The sequence below is a fragment of the Lepisosteus platostomus genome, chromosome 27, assembly GCF_059453375.1.
Source record: "Lepisosteus platostomus isolate fLepPlt1 chromosome 27, fLepPlt1.hap1, whole genome shotgun sequence".
NCBI lineage: Eukaryota > Metazoa > Chordata > Actinopteri > Semionotiformes > Lepisosteidae > Lepisosteus > Lepisosteus platostomus.
The window spans coordinates 5,263,143-5,281,193 of record NC_142637.1 but is presented as its reverse complement, the minus strand read 5'-3'; the positions used below and the strand labels follow the sequence as shown (position 1 = coordinate 5,281,193).

Genomic DNA, 18,051 nt, shown 5'->3' with positions numbered 1-18,051 from the left:
CAAGGAGAGAATGTTCATTGATATTTGAGAGTTTTCCTTTAAGAACTGTTTTTCAGAGGCAGGGACACAGACCCGATTAGTAATTGAATTGAATTGCATTAGAATGAGTTCAAGTAATTGCAATAGAGCTCCTGTAATTTCATAATTTGTAACTCCAGTGTTGTTTTAGACTTACAGTACATTAACTGTCTGTGACAAGACTAGGAATTCTTTTACACTTTCTCGGTGAAATCTAATACATATCTAATTACTAAAGGTAATCACATGACAAAGGACCCCCCCAAAGCATTGTTCATTTTCCACACTGAACTGATTTCTATAATGATTTCTTATTAGAAGAGAAATTAAAAACTTTCCTTTAAAAACAAGGTGAAATATGCCCATACCTTATCTAATCAACCATTAATTCTGGAGCATGGTGGCCTTGGAACACAATCAACAGGACAAAATAAGTAAAACTGCCTGGAAAAATACTTTCACAAAATTAGCACTACCAAAGGAATTTTCTCCGCATGTGCTATATTTAAGCACTATATTTATACGTGATAAGTGATAATAATATTTCTTACTAGTGTTTGCTCCCTGGTGAACTTGATTTGCACATGCACGTCTCTGACAACAATGCAATAATGCCTGTTGATCAAACACTTGCCGAAAAAGACACGTGTAAACAGGCAGGTGCGATAACAAATTCTTTTCTTCTTGGATATACAGCTCTGCAAATGATCACAGGCATTTTATTGGGCTCTAATTGGCTTGCGCCAAAATCCATACTTGAAACAGAGGAAATCGCAGATTTTGGGAGGTATGTGTGAGGGCTGCCCCTGGCTGTTAAACGTCTTAAATCTTACATTCCATGCAATTTCCCAATCCACATTTACACACTGCTATTGCCAACCAACATTTTTTTTTTCTTTTTGCAGGGACATGCTGAGCTTCCCACCACGCTAGGTTTCTACACAAAACTCCCTTTGCTCTGGGCTATGCATGTGAAAGCCCTTTGTACATCCATCGCCTAAAACTCCTCTTTCCTCTCCCATCTTGCTCAGGTTTCTTATTTCCAGCTCATGTGCTTAAGAATGGGTCCTTAGGTATTTGAAACAGTACTGAAGGTCCCCAGCTGAAGTAAATGTCATTCACATACCTTAAATAAACAAGACGGCAAGGTTGCACTCCTGTGCCAGCATGTTTCTCTTTGGGAAAACACTGGTGCATTGTTTTGAACCAAACCATTGTTTTGAACAAACAGTAGACTGGTCCAAATTCGACAAACATCTTAATTCATTCAAAACTCCAATGCAGGAAAAAAAGCGCTTTATAAGACGATTAAAAACAACAGGATCCACTTAAAGAAATTGAGTATAAAGAACCGCAACCAATAGCAAGAGATGTGTTGGAGGCAGTATTTCTCCGTGTTCCAACAGCAAAAAAAACAGTGCGGAAGGAAGACATCAGCTGTCACAGGGAAAGGCGTGGGGAGATTTTAGATGAGGAAAGAGAAATAGCTAATGTACTGATTCATTTTTCACTTGGGTATTTACCAGGGCAGAAATAATTTCCCACATACCCATGTGCAGCAGCGAAACTTTTCTTGGAAAAACTAGGTGCCCTTGACGGGCTCCGTGTCCAGACTTCATCCGGCACAAACGCTCTGCAGTATCCACTTTACAGGACTAGTGGGGACAACAATGATTGCCCAGACACAAATATGAGTGTGGGCACACAGGGGCAGGTCAATTGAGCAATTTATTGATTATGAGTCAGAGTGCAAAATAGAATCAAGTGTCAATTTTGTAACCCACTCAGGCCCACATGCAACCTGTAGCCCAATAAGCTGACTTAACCATTAACATTTCGGGCTACGCATGCAGGTCAACCAGCCTGGCGATATTTACTTGCACTAGACCAAGAATGTCAAATTCCGAACCTGGATGCTCAGGGGTCACAAAGCTTCTTTTACCCTCAAGCTCTTAGTTATGTAAATAGTCTGATTATCAGATAAACCAGACAACTTATCTACCCATGCCTTAGGATGTTTCAAACATGAGGTTAGGACTGGAGCATCTTCTACATTATTAAAGAAAAATATAGCGGAATATTTGGAAACTTGTCCAGCTGATACTAAAATAACATTTGTTTAATCTTCAGAGATTTCTCTTTAATAGAGTAAGCAGCAAACCCTGTGACCCAGGAGTGACTGGAGACAGGATACTCCAGATCAATGGCAGACAACAGACCTTGTATTGCACTTTTGCTCGGAAAACCCAACTCAGAAAAAAAAAACTGCTCAACTGAACATCGAGAGAGATTAATTGAACACCACAATGGTTTGGAAGGCCAATGAGAGAGTCTAAAACCTAAGAAAGATAAACAAAATAAGTCACCATTAAATGCATGCTTTAGACATCTGACTGTCCAGAATTTCATCGACTTCAAAACGCCAGGAGAAAGCACTTGAAAAAGTGAAACAGGAGCTGACGGGGGAACACAGAGAAATAAACACAAAGTGAAGGGAGGCTTTAAATTTGATAGCTTCTCAAAAGCCAGAACAAGACTCGGCCTGAGCAATAACCAGTTCCAGGAAAAGAGGTTTGAATTTGGCTGTGTTTTCTCTAAAACGAAATTAAAAGAATCTAACACAGAAACCCATTTAGATGTATGATGGAACACCACATAATATTCACTCTTCTTAATTACCATTATTTGATGCACCTAATTAAAATCTGTTTAACTTGAGGACATTCAAAGAATTCCCCTCTCACCATTGGGAACAAATGCTACATTAATGGCAACAAGCTGTCTCTATTACGGTGCTTTCTGGCCTTGTGCAAAATGTGCTTTGCATTTTTATCTCCAAATAAAATCCACCAAAAAGAACAGACTCCTGCTTCACTTCACCTTCCCGTGATAAAATTGGTTCTTAGCTGATATCTCTTACAGCTCCTTTTGCCAACTCTCAAAGCATTTTTCTTGCTTTTGGGGTTTGGTGAGTTTTACCTTCAGGAAGCACACTTTCCACCTGGCAAAGGACGTTTTTGTTCACTTGTTCTACTTTCCTTCAAAACTTTATTCCCATCTGCAAAGTGTCGATATATTCGCCCTGTATCACAGATCTTGCAAGAGCCTGTTTTAATCCTTGGGTATTAGTAACACAGTGGGTCACAAGCATTTCGATTTCCTGGACAACCGCCCAGGGCAAATGAGCCTTTTTATCTTAATCAGCATGTGCCCTTCTATTGCAACACTATTTTAAGTGTTATATTGATCATGCTTATGATCAATCACAGGAATGAGGAACTAGATTTTTGTAAAAGTCTCCAACAGAACACGCTGGAAGAGATATTAAGATGAGTGTGTCCGGCTACAGACTATAAACAAGATACAAATTTTAGGAAAGTCAAACTCACTTCCAGGGGAAGCAACAATCGCTGGTGCTCCTGACAGGAATTGCCCATTTACAGAGTTTATCCCAGGCAGCAGGAATACTGTCATTATCATTGTTTTTGCAGCTGAAACTAAAAATGAAAACGGAAGAAAAATACTGAAGGCGTATCTGGTCATTCTGGCATTGTCCTATCAGAGAAACTAGCGATCAAAAAAGACTACTTTTATAGCTCAGCCTAGGACACAAAGATAAGGCATATCCTGTGTACTTGTTGATAAATGTTCTTGAGACAAGCATGTGTGGATATCAATTTCCCCACAATAGATATATGTCACCATTTAGATACGGGAATATCAATCCAGCAGTCTAAGATAAGAGATCAAAGAGTGGAGAAAATTACGTTTATGAATGGTTTAATGATCTTTTAGTCAAACCCCTTAATATAATGCTACTCTTATAAAGGTTCACTGTGGCACAGTGTACTAAAGTAAATGTGAAGAACTGAGAAATTATAGTAGAAACAAAATCATCATTCTAGACTCCAAAATAAGTATTCCAGTAAAACAAATCACAGGAAAAATGAAGACGTTCCCTAAAAGTAAATGTTTTCCCAAGTAATATAAACACTAGCAGAAAGAAGATAGGAGAAAAGACCTAAAAGCAAAGTCCCAGAGCCATTCCCAACACATTCCCTTAGCTAAACAACAGCCTGGTCCTGGTTTCATCAAGCAAGAACAGAAACAGAAACAGATCAGTTGTAAGATCTGGTGCTGTAGTGCCTCTAGAATTTCACAATGAATTTCCCTGAAGGCCACCCTAATAGATTTTGAAATCAGTTTGCTTGGAAACCACACGAGCATCCCTTTTTCACATAACCACAACAATGATGATAATAAAACAAATATGGTACTCCCATTTCCTAATTCCCACAGAAAATCAAGAATGTGGTTCTTATTTGCTGTGGCTTGTTTGTCGACAGTTTAATCGTGACAGTATATTTACAGTCCATTCAAAAGCAGAAAGGTACTGTACCTGGTACACCATCAGTTGCAAAAGTTGAGCAGGTTTCACCTCTATAAACAGCTAAAGACAATCATAGGTACCCTTATGCATGATGAAGAGAGATGTTCATAATTAGCAAAGGACAAAAAATGGCAATAAGCCTGTTCACGCTGAACTTTGAAGTGGGGGGGGGGAGGGGGAGGGGTGTGACTTGCATTGCATTTGGGAATCACAGAATGCTTGAGTTTTAATCTTAATTAAATTCTTGCTTAAACCCTATTTCCCATCTTGCAAGATTATTTATGTGGGAAAGTGTTCAGCAGTTCTTAAACCTTACATTTCAGGATCTGTTTCTTTTGGAAGTGCACAAATCCTTATTTGAAATGTACAATTTGAATCCAATTCCTGCTTTAGATAGACACCTGTAAATGAGTGTCAATGATATCTATAGATATATAAGATTACTTTACTAAGATGAGTGATTATCTCAGTGCAGTTTCCTTTTGAGAAACCTGCAACCACTTACACACAGGAGGACGATTAAAAAAGGAAAATGCACATTTATAGAGATAATCTTGATAGATAATGATTCCCACTCATAAATGCACAATTATTTCTGTTGTTTGTCTGTGTTGTTTTAGCAGTGGGTGTGTTGAGCTACAGATGGTCAAGGTTAAGAGAACACCCATAAAACACAAATACCATGATGTGCTCCTTGACCTGATCGTTCACCACAATCCACGCGACATTGTCACCTGTCTCCCATAATCCCTTTCTTCAGCAAAGTGGCAATAAAAGTTTATGACCAGATTCCTATCAGTATAAAGCTGGTGTAGAAACTATGCTACAATTTTTTTTAGTCTTATCAGATCATTTTCCTACTTTATGATACAGAACAAGACAATTAAAATAGCACATTGTCTGTGCAGTTCACAGCTCATGGAAATCAGTCAAGTCAATATCAGAGGTACAGTCCATTCAGTATAGAATCAAGAATTTTAGGACACATTTGTATTTTTTGATTTTCACAGAGGAAAAAAAAGATACTCAAGAACTTTGAAGTTTACCTTTGCACTGTGACAATTTGAAGGCACTTTTTCAATGGAGAGGAAAAATCACAGAGGAAAAACTGAATTGTTGATCTGAACTCTTCACAGGGTGATAGATAGTTCAGATTCCCAATCCATTGACCTCTTTCAGAAGTGAGATGCTCATCTTCATCTTTCCCTGGTGTTAAAGGGAAGGGGTGATCTGTTTTTACAAAGAAAAGAATAATCAGCACTACGATTTCACCAAGATGTTTGGATGCAAACCACACTGCAGGAGAAAAGCCTACAGAATGAATGAATACTGCTGTTGTCTTATACTAAAGCAAACAGATGTTGCATTTCCATGAACATTGATAGCTGAAGACCAGAGGTCCAGCTGTGCTTTGTGTGGGTAATCGATATTGAACAAACAAAAAGTGAAAAAAAATAACAGCCTGTTAACAAGACTGAACCCACACAATCTTGTTGCTAGACACCAGTTAGGGGCATATACCCTGAAGGTTTAAGTTCAGCAACCTTTCTTTTTAGCTAGACTTCAGGCTGTCTGGAGAACAGTTTTAAAATCTTTTTAATATTCAATAATCAGAAAAGTCTCTTTTACACCATTGAATCCTACCACAGACCTCTCTGACGGTCCTATGCAAGCCTATGCAGTTACAGATTGAACTTTCCAAGGTGTAGCATTTCCCAAAACAGACGTGATTTATGGCCTCATCTAAAGAGTCAAGCTTTCAAGGGCTCAATGTTTTATTTTGCCAGGAACGTTATACAACCAAGAGTAGCTGGGCACATTTTCTTAAAGAGTCATTTCATTTTGCTCATTCAAGTCATGTGATGATGGATGGAGCACAAAGTTATGGATTGGGCAAATGTATTTCCCCCATGCCAAGTTCTGAGCAATAAAATAGCTTGCACCACACAAGTACAATTCAGCTCAGTCATCATGCAAAACATTTATCTAGCACTGTGTTCTACAAACATAAATCTATATTTGCGAAGATTGAAAGTAGCTTTTAGGCAAGTCTGTTATGTTTAGGTTATGAAAAAGAAAAGGTCCAGCTACAATTTCAAATGCTTTCAGTGACCCTTTTAACAGCCTTTCGTCACTGGGCGTGTGCGAAAAGAAACGCAAAATTTTGCAGACCCCAATCTGGCACACGACATTATAGGTGCGAAGATGATAAAACGTTCTTTCAGTTACAACCAGTTCAGGGAAAACAGCTGAATGTGTAGTGAAGTTTGCTTGATGGAAAAAGATTTGGAAGATGTTTGTTTTCGTGGGGACGAAGGGAATTAAGTGGAACGAAGCTGGAATAATGTGGCTAAAATAATCCTTTGGACAAGCCGATTCAACGTTTTAACTATACTTTCCATACATTAAGCCCCATAGCAGTGCAAAGTAAAAGCACAGTACACTTTTACTGTGTAAACCGTACACTGTCGTTAGACCCGTATGGAAGTTTAGCAGCAAAATGAATCTGAAGTTATTTTTTATTTTATTTCTCCATTTCCAAAGTTAAACTGAATTAATAGGTTTTATATAAACATCTAAACATTTTGCAAGTTGTAGATTTTTATATTGAATTAGGTAATTCCATTTTATTGTACTACATGTTGTACTCATTTCATTTATCTTTCCTTCAGTCCAGCTATTTTCTAAATGCTTTATCCAAGTCAGGGTTGTGGGGGAGCCAGTGTCTATCCCAGAAAGCACCGGGTTCAAGGCAGGATACACCCTGGATGGGACGCCTGTCCATTGCAGGGCAAAGACATAGACACACACTCACACCAGGGCCAGTTTTCTCAAACACCAATTAACCTACCAGTTTGTCTTTGGACTGTGGGAGGACACTGGAGCACCTTGAGGAAACCCCCATGAGTACAAGAACATACAAACTCTGCGCAGGTCTGAAACCGAACCCCAGAGCTGCAAGGCAACAATGCTAACCTTAAGCGGTTATTATGCGTTCATTGTTAAAATTCTCTATTATTATGTACATTCATTATATATTCTACACCTTTTCTAGGAGGTGCTTTAAAAACAATCAGCTCTAGACCCTTGGAAGGGACCAGAAAGGCAGTATTGCAACACCAGGCATATCATAACCCCTTCCCAGCTGTCTCAAGTGGCTTAGCATCATCTTTGATTTATTGGAAAGTGGCGCGTTCCTTCTTGTTTTTGATGTGATTTCTTTTAAGTCAAAAGCTTTCCTTGCTTCCTATTTCTTTTTCTTCTCTCATCCTGACAGCTGGCTTCCCCCCGCAGGGACCCCGAACCAAGAGCACCTCACATTTCTTGCTGAGACGGCTCCTGTATGCTTGATTAGGAACAATTTGGCATGACGGCTCCAGGGGAAGAAGAGGCTTTCAAGCTGAGACAGGACAATGCTGCTTTTGTTTCAACTCGTGCCTCGTTTCTTTTGTTTGGTTGATTTCACCTTGTGCCTGGGAACTGAACTGACCTCGAACCCGGAGCGTGCGTCTGTGTGATAGAGGCTAACCTGCCAATTAAGGAAGGCGATATTTTCTGACATTCTTACCTTTGCATCATCATGCACTTTTCTTCAGATAATTAGCGCTAATGACTGGCCCTCAGCGGTGGACCACTCCCTCACATGAGAACAGGTCAGTAAGCCACATTCAGGAAAACGAAAATTAGGAACAATTAAAACACGGTGGTGCAGTTGTTGGCAGTGCTGCCTCAAAGCACTGGGGTCCTATCCGTTCAGTCCCTGGGGTGTTATCCATGTGGAGTTTTGTATATTCTCCCTGCGTTCAAGTGTTTTTTTTTTCCCTAGATGCTCCGGTTTCCTCCCACAGTCCAAAAACGTCTTAGTAGCTTTTGGGAAAATTGGCCCTGGTGTGAGTGTTTGCGCACCTGTGTTTGTGTCTGTATGTCTGCCCTGCAAAGGACTGGTGTCCTGCCCAGGGTGTTGCCCGCCTTGCTCTTGGGGATAGCCTCCCCCATGACCCTGAATTGGAAGAAGTGGTTAGGACACGGACCGCTGGATAAAACTTAATTCCTTGCCGAAAAGTGGAAAGAAAAGATGCAGCGGTTCGGCTGTTAAATTTACTCCAGGTGCGTGGGACAGAGGAAAGTAAGAGGGATATACAGCACAGGAGAACAAAGGCCAGGGCAGATGAGAAAGGATGTTCAGATGAAGGGGGGTCTGGAGCAGAGAAGTGAAAAGTCGAAATCTCTAAATGAATAGAGAGGTTCTGAAAAGCTGTGCTCCAAAACCAAAATTAGCCCCAAATCTATGCTCATGTCACGGTTTAGGGCTAAAGGTGACTGCTAATCCACTGGACAACAAATACACTGGGGCTTCTGCTGTTTGGAAAAAAAAAAGCATTCCTCAGTTCTCAAGGTCATATTTCTAATTTTTATGTTATTTCATTTCACCTCAAGCCAATAAAACACCTTGACTTAACAATATTCTTTAATCAGTTTAAACATGTTTATATAACTCATATAAAAATGATGAGTTATGGTCTTGTATTTTACAATGTGCCTGTACAGACAAAAACAAAGGGATTGATTTATGTTTTGCAGTTTCCAAACAAGCTATTAGCAAACAATTGATCAGTCGGGAAGCTAGGTGGCAGAAGGGATTGGGGAAAATTTATACAATTTTTGGTGTCATTTAGTTTCTTATTTTCAGAGGGACTATGTGTGTTTTACTTTTCCACAGCAGATGATTCTGCCAACTACTGTTACTCGATGTAGTTTCTGAAGAGACTCCACAAAGTTGTGTTGAAAGGTGTGTGTTTTGGAGCGTATGAGCCATTGAGTGCTTCTTTAAGCCACCTAACAGATGGATTTTTTTCTTTACTGTAGACAATCTTGGGAGACAATAGGCAGCTGAGATATTCTAGGCACTGGAAGGCACTGGAAGGCACTGTAGAATTTCTAGGCCTTTCTATCACCTCTAGAATGGATCCTGCATATTATTCCAGCCATGAAAGGCTCGTTTGGCTATTCTGAATTGTCACTTTTTCCTTGGCCTTATGAAGGAAAGGTGTCCCATCCAAGACCAAGGCCTGTCATGCATTCTGTCTCTTTAAAGCTGTGTACCTCCAGGATAGGCTCCAGAATACCACAATCTTAGCCAAGACGAGTGGCTTTCTGATTTAAGATGATCCTGGATATGTGCCCTTGCCTGGTCTAACACTGCTGTAGCTGGAGGTCGGCAAATTGGGGTAAGAAAAAAGTAAAAGCCCTTAGAATGGTTGGGAAATACCACTTCTACTTTATCTTCACACAGTTTGCCGTGGAAAGGATATGCTCACCTCAGTGCACTGCAGCTGTACGCTTGAGCACAGCAGTTCACCCAGTTGTACAGGCTCCAGTGCAATCCCGCACAAGCAGCGCCTTAGACGTGTGCCCTGCAGAAAAAAGAGCAAACCGCATTTCAATGATATGGCTATTACATCTGACAAGTTGCAGATAAGCAGGAGGTTTTATTGTTCTTTAAATACGCCTTTCTCTCTCAGTTCAAGATTATGAACTGGTGTTTTTTACAGGGATTGGTTTCATGTCTTCCTTTCTATTTACACACCTGTAGGAGTTTGTATTTTCCAGCAGAGTTTGTGCATTTTATCTAGCGAAGGAGGGCGTTGTCTGCAGCCACATAAGCCTTTTTGCTTATTAAGACTATCACACTATCGCAAGTCCTTGCTGTATCCATACGTGATTTTGTGGCGGTTTTTCATCCCTTAACGGCAAGTACAGGCTGTATTGCATAAGACTCACAAAAGTCCAGGGAAAGATGATAATTTAAACTATATTAAACAGCACTTCTCCCATCTCCTTTGTCAATTGCTCTTTAATAATTTTACCCTGAGCAAACTTCATAGTAAACTAAAAGTGCATGCATTTCTTTTACCAGTAAGAATCCAAGGAGTCCACGATTTTCAGCACATCCACTGTTATTATCTTTTATAATTTAATTATCAGCTTTTGGTATCAACCCTTACCCAAATCATCTATGTCGTAATTTGGTCAAATTCTAATTATAATGAGTTGACCCGACTAATATTAAAGGACAGAATACTTAATACTTTAGCACTCCACTGGCTAAGGAAATGACAATCAGTTCTCACATCTCCCCTTGGTTCCTAGGAATAAACCAAGGGAGGCAACTGCAACTGTGAAGTTGGGCTGGAGGGAGGGAAGCTAGAAAAGATGAGTGCTACGTTGAGGACAACCGGTGACAGGTTCCATGTCCTCCAGACAGATACATATACAGACTGAACCTCTCTGGGCCCCATTCCGGCAGAGCTTTAATTCTATCTTATTTACATGCTGTGTGGAAGACACAAGGAAATTGAAGGATGATTGCATGAATTCACAAAACTACATGATCAGCAAGGTCTTTCTGAAAGAAACAGGTAGACGATTCTGCTCTAGATCTTTTTACATTATAATAACAAAATTATAACAATGAAAATAATGGCCTGTAATTACTTCAATGTGACTGTTTCTTCATCATTACTGTTAAAGATCACCAACAAACATTTGGAGTGCTGGGGATATTTTTTTTGTTGTAAATCCCCCTTTTACATTCCAATATTTTAAGCACACAAGACAGCCAGTTTCAGTCTGTGAAGGATCACTATTTGTGGTAATCTACGTACTTTCTATTACTTTTGGCTCATATTTATGGCAGCATTCCTATTTTTTTGCAAACACTCTGGGCATAAATGTGCTCAGAACATTTATTGGTTCTTATTGTCAAAATCTAACAACATTTCTGTTTTAATTAGAGGAGGGTAGCAGGAAAGAGTGATTTTAGAACAATTCAGCAGGACAAATAACCCACAAAATAGCCTTCAAAGTGCCTTAGCCAATAATAATGCTTTCTCAGAGGGTAGGTTGAGCTCCATGGGTCAGACAATATTGGTGAGATACTGGGTCATTATACTAGCCAATACTGGGAATGTCAATTGATGGTGCTCTCAGTGGAACAGAGACTGCTCTGATTTGCCTGAAGTCTGCGGACTTGCAGTGACCTCACTGTGAGATGCGCCTCTCCTCCACTAGGAACTAGCTCTCCTGTCTAGCGCTATGGAGCTCATGGGATATCAAAAACACAAATGATTCAAGCTTCAACACAAATCCATCAAGGACAAGAGCAGTCCTCAGTCTTGTTTGTGTCATATGATTCCAGCAAAAGCTCCAGGCTGCTCCAACCATTGTTAGGTCAAGTAGCATCTGTGTGCCACCTTTTCAAAAGGAAAACTGTTGTGCAGTCAGACACAAGAGTCAGTTCAATAGGGTTTAAATCATTCGACCATATGGGTAGTGTTAAGTACTAAATTTAATTAAAAGTATTATTAACCAACCTGAATTAACTTGCCTAAAAAAGAATTTAGTGTTTGGAACTAGAGCTAAGGTGGAGAAAGCAGCCATTATTCATTTAGATCGAGCAATTCAATGCTTTTGTCTTCATTTTCATCTGAAGAGCTAATTACCTGCTTAAACACATTTCAAGATTTTGCCATGATAACTAACACAGAGGATCACATGAAAAATTGACATACCTCAGGTGTGTAAGCAAAATACCTCACCCTGTTTGGAGACTCCAGTTTAACACGTGGAGACTGTCAAGTTGATAGTAGGGACAGAAAAAATTTGTGCCAAGCTCGGTCCTCACTTTAATGAAAATTACATTCCCAGATATCTGTAGGCTATGAGCTAGGCCCTGTCCCCTTGGCACAAAGCAGCCAAGCTTGGTGGTTAATGGGGTCAGATTTCTTCACATTGATGAGAAATGAGGACATTTCTAACACTCAAATCATTATTGAAATACAGACATCAATAGTAACCTAGCAGGAATTGCAGAGGGAACTGAGAACGTGTATTGTCAAGTCAGGTAAGGGGTGTAACCCCTATTGGAGCCAACCAGATAAGTCTGTGGGATGGAGCTAAGCTCTACATAAGAACCTGAGATGTGAAAGAAACAGCAAAGAAGACAGAAACCACTGCATAAGCTGCTTTGCACTTTAAATCCCTATAAGAGCCTCAGAGCTTCATCGACAGAAACACTGTAAGTATCTAATCCTTTATGCGAGCTTCTTGAATTGGTTTGCACATTAAAGATTGACAGTCCAGGAAACAATTTCATTATTCTGTGACGATCACCAAATATTTACTACAAGGTTAAAGGTATCCAGGTGTGTTTACTGGATACAGAAATCTCAATAAATTCCCTTCTTAGTTTTACCAGAAGACTGAATACGAATGCTGGAATGTACACACATGTGGCAGTGTTTCAATAATTATGTGGTCAGATCATTACAGCCACAGTACAAACCCCTTGATATTACTGCTTTTAGGACAGCTATAAACATCAGTTTTAAGTTTCGAGTGGTTAAATACCAGTTGTACTTCAAGTATTTTATAATGATGTTTTGATGTATATTTTCTTGACATACAGACAAAAGTTAAAATTTAAAATAAAAAATCTCTAAATAGGATAAAGTTGTGCCTTTGAGTTTAAAAGTGGAAAATAAGCAGAAACTACTAGACAGACTTCATGTTCACTCGCACTACAAAAAAGTTTGTTTACATGTTACATTTCATCTGTGACTAAAGAAACGCATACAGTAAACCCCGTTCAGACTGTCTGAACCATTTTTCTCCATTTCATATATAATGCAGATTTTAGAAATATCTTAGCTAGTCTTAGCTGACCTGGTGCCATACTTTCAATGTGATCGAAGGGATCTGTAAGGGACAGCTCTGAAGCAGCTGATCACAGCTGTAAGCCCTCCCTAAGGCAGCTGTGAGAAGGACTTTCAGTAACTATGCAAGTGTTTATTCTAAAGGTCAGCAATTTACATATGAAGGAAAAAAGTGATTTTGTTGCAGGAAATATGAGATCTTGTGTGTGTTTTTTTAAGTGGCTTGCAGTTAAAAGACCGCCTGAAGCACTCACTTGGCTCAGCTTGCAACACAGCCTTCCAGCTCGTTGACAAAGTCCTCCGTCAAGACTTAGCCATGAAGTTCAGTGTGCTCTTCTTCTTCCTGTTGCTGGCTTGCCTATATCTCAGCATGGCACAAGGTAGGTGCAAAGGGCAGGGGGCAGGCTGTCTTGTAGAAACCTGACACAACTGTGGCATGCAGAGATGACTAAATATTGTATTCTGTTGTGGGAGGGTGTCAGGGTATCAGGGCATGATTGATAGTTTAGACTGAAAAACAGCTGTGCATTGATTATTTAAGGTCTATCTTGACAGCTAATTAATCCAAAAACCAATGCATTAGCTCTCTCCATCCATCATTTATTAAGTCCTCCTCCTGTTAAGTATTCTAGCATTTTTTACTCTAGTCATTAGTCTATGGATTATCAAGTGTCTTATCTTTTTTATTCCCATATTTTTCTTCACACAATATGTTCTTATCAGCGATGTACAGCTTCAGTTAATGATACTTCAAATGTGCAACAGAAATATATAAAACAATAACTACAGGTAATACTTAACCTATTAAAAAATACCCTTTGTAACTCTCTGGAAAAAAACTATTTCCTGCTTAAATTAATTCTGATTTCATCCCTCCTGTTAAGAGACCTGTCTCAACATTAAGGAAATTTGAATTTTATTTAATCAGGAGTTTTTTTCAGCACAGTCTTGAAAGCGTAATGGTTTAGAATTGAAATTAAAAAAATAAAACTAATTGATATTTGAATCAATAAAAGCAGGGTAATATGCAAAGATATGTTTGCATGCCACACACGTAAGAAATACATAGAATTGTAAATGGAAATCTAAGTAAAAGTCATTGTAATAACTTCACAAATTAAATTAGACATTAAAAATGTTATTCATTTGTAATCAACCTTACCTAAGCAATTTTTTAAGCTAACTTAAAAGTTGAACAGAAAGCTGTACCTGCTTGTCTACAAATAACCTATATTTTTTTAAATTCCAGGTTCCTACGAGAACTGCTGTCTGAAATATGTGCATCGTGTTAGTAAGACGGTAAAAAAAAATATAATTGAGTACAGGAGACAGAAAACCGATGGAGGTTGCAATCTTCCAGCCATTGTGTAAGTAGCACAGAAGAGGCTATGTTGTGCATCATGACTGCACTGAACTGCCTTAAAACTGCATTTTTATTACAATTAAATTAATATGTCATTCTGTTCTATTTTACTTGCTTGCTTCTTGACAATAGCAGCTGTTAAGGAAACATGTCTATATTCCTTGTAAGAGCAGCAGGCTCAGACAATGTGGACACCTTGTTCATTCACCTCCATTCAGCTCTCTGGGTTGGTTTTTCTCCTGCCCTGGAGCTATTCTGATACCAGTTACAGGATCTACAATGATAGCTGAACCCACTGAGGTGCAATGCCTGGCACATCCTCACTCTCATTGCCTCTAACAGGTTCAAGATGAGGAACCGTAAGCTGTTCTGCGCCAACCCAACCGAAAAATGGGTGGAGGACGTAATAAATAAAATCGACAGGAAGATTAAAAGGGTGAGAGTTCTTTTACTGTAGTGAAACTGGCAAATTGAGTGGAAGTCTCTGAAAACCTTTGGACGTTACATAATGGGCATGTTGTGAGCATATCCCATTTTCCTGTAGCCTCTTATAGCATTTTCTTTGTTTTTTATTAATATGCACAGTTCAGGCGAGAGCAAACCTGGGTTGTCATTTAGTGTCTTTCAATCATTCACACAGACCAGAATCTGCAAACCCTGAACCAGAATCATGCTTCTGCATAAAGACCAAAACCTGCATGAAAAGAGTAGCTCAATGCAAAATGTCTAAGATTTCTCACAGCAGCATTTATAATCTGTACGAACAACTGAATAGAGTTAACTTATACTGCATTTTACATGTCCATTAGCCACACTCTGGAGATGCAGAATCTCTGCAAACACAGCTCTGGACTCAAACCTTCGCTAAATGTACATTGCTTAATGTTTCGCCTTTGTTAAATATGTTTTGGAGCCTTTCATTATAATATACAGAACTAACGTTCTCTAAATATGAATCTAAAACTCAGAACATCACAAAAAAGTCACATTATAAAATCAAAGGAGGTGTTGGGGCATTGTAAAATCACTTTTATTCATCAGTGATTTCTTGACTTAGATTCCTAACAGATTTAGAAAGAGAATTTCTTATTAGCAATTGTGGTATTAAATAGCAAAAGGCCGGATTTTTACAGGACAATGATTTGCCTTAGCAAAATGTAAGAGGACTATAGGTTCCAGCCAAACTGTGCATCAATTTCATTTTGCAGTGTGAAAACGTCTGAAACTATGCTAATAACTGTAATAACGCTTTTTTTTTTTAACAGGGGACCAAGAAGAATTCTGGCTAAAGCTGGAGTGACAGTCCAGATGTTTCCAGCATCTGTAAATCACTTTCAGCGCTACTGTCTTTTGTAGCAGCTGGAGTGATCGCATTGATGGTAATTAAGATGCTTTGATCCACCACTTTTCCTTTGGGGCTTCTGCCTTCCAAGGAGTCCTCACACAGGGTCTCTCTTGTCTCCATGCTTTTTCCAGACTCTGCTGGCCTACTAAGCCATGCCAAGATAACAACAAACACTCCTGACTGATATCACAATAACAGCTAACAGACAATCACTAGAAGTCTGAACTAGGGGTGTATACCGTATATCAGTGGAAGACCTGCCTAATGCATATATCTCGCAGCTCTGCTTTTGCAATCCATTTTTTGATGTGCACGTTCCTATTTAAAAGTACACGTCAAAGTAATTAATGCACACACATGGAGCAAGCAGTGTATTAAGCATTGCATGTGTTAGACGTGTCCTTATTATGCATATATACTAATGTGAAATATGTCATTACATGCTTCTGACAGTATATCCTTGCATTCGTCATGCATGTTCTACAAGTGGGGGAAAAAAACGGCTGCTGGATATATTTTGTTCTTGAACGAAATGCTTATTTGCTGCTGTGGTATTAATTCTGTTTTAATGAACAATAGGCATTGATTAGAGTCAAGGAGGTTGAAATGTGGATTGCACTGCTTATAAAAGGTATTTACAGATTAAACAGCTAATTAGATTTTTTTAAAGCTCCGTTTCTGTGTTGATTGATTGGCCATCTTCTTACCACACCTGTAGTCAAGCTCTTGTTTTCCTCAGTTGGATGTTAAATGTTGTACTGCTATGCACCAGCAGAGAAAAGCAATTTATCACAGCATTCCTTGAAGTACTGGAATGCAGGAGTCCAAAACACATGGTGACAGATTGAACCACAGGGAGTCAAAGTCTCCTTTTTGTGGTCCTATTGAAATTTCAGTGGCTTCATTGCTCCAAAACATTATCTCATCATTGCCACAATGTCATCACTTGATCTATTCCAAACATCATCAATAATATTTGAATTATTATTTCATTACCAGGTTTTGAATACTATAAGGGCAAGCAGTGGCAAGCAGATAGAAAGGTGGCTCTTTAGCAATATGGTTACACTGGGTCCCGGTTAATGTTACTCTAGAGCAGGATCGAGAAACAAGTCTTTTCCCATCTAGAAGGGACATAACTGACAAATGGAGCCAAGAAAAGCCACTTAAATTCATTTAAGAGGTGTATAAAAGTTAGCCGATGCAGAAATCTAGAAATTATAAAAATAATAAGATCATAAACAAAAGAAATAAAGGACCATCCTCAAATTACTTGCATCCATACGCTCAAACAATTTCTATCATTTTGTATTAAGGTTTCTAACATCACTGGCTGCTAATCCATAATTCTTAGATGTGGTTTGGAGGGGAAGAGGGTTTATCTGCTGTTGTTAACTTTGTATAAGTTTGTATACTGTATATATATTGTAGTCATTATTGTACTGAAAAAGCCAAATGCTTTATTTTTGTATTAACCAAATAGGGAATAACAGAGAATGTGACCAGGCTGCAATGTTCAAAGTGTATGTCAACCAATCCTGTGACATTTCAGTCAGTGTGTATTTGAAAAGGTGATTGTGTGTTGTGCGCTTGTATTCCAATAAGCCTGGTAAATGAATGGTTTCTGAGTGCCTGCTATTTTTGAGCCAAAAGAGTGCAGCTTTGCATTAAAAGTATATATTCTTTGAGTTTTTGTTCTACTATATATTTTGTTTCAATAAAATGCATTTCATTTTTTGTCATGAACTATTGCGCTTACTCATTTAAATAAAATTTGCATGCACTTTTCCAGAACTGCACGTGAATCGTGGTGGTTTTTGCTTCTACATTTAACAAAGCTGTGTCAGTTTGCTTAGTGATGGGCTCTTGCCAGTGAAAGCAAAATACTGGGCCATCCTCCATCGGAACTTAATACATCAACTTCAAAGAGTGGGGAACTGTAAAGGAACAAGTAGTAGTTAATGCCTCGTTAAAAAATGAAAAGAAAGAAGATAAATCAATATTTTGGCCTTGGAGCCCTTTTAAGCCGTGAAACAATTAGCTTCTCCTTATTCCCTTTCTTAAAAAGTCTGCTTTGGATAGAAGCCAGGTAAGTGGTGAGGTTTCTCTTTTGTGACTCTCCTACTGCATACAGTATATACAGTTGGCTAACACGGCAACAACTGTATCTTATCTTCAGGTAACACTTTGCAGAAAAAACTACTATACTAAGCTCTGTGAC

At 38.9% G+C, this 18,051-nt stretch overlaps 1 protein-coding gene across 1 annotated transcript; it reads left to right on the top strand.

The window, feature by feature from the left end:
• Positions 1 to 12,332: 12,332 nt before the first annotated feature.
• ccl25b (chemokine (C-C motif) ligand 25b) lies at positions 12,333 to 17,624 on the top strand. The gene is made up of 5 exons (XM_088622063.1): positions 12,333 to 12,485; positions 13,342 to 13,502; positions 14,372 to 14,489; positions 14,828 to 14,921; positions 15,751 to 17,624. Exons 2-5 carry the CDS (start codon positions 13,439 to 13,441, stop codon positions 15,772 to 15,774), a joined length of 300 nt encoding a protein of 99 aa, XP_088478189.1. The 5' UTR covers positions 12,333 to 12,485; positions 13,342 to 13,438; the 3' UTR covers positions 15,775 to 17,624.
• The last annotated feature ends 427 nt before the right edge of the window (positions 17,625 to 18,051 follow it).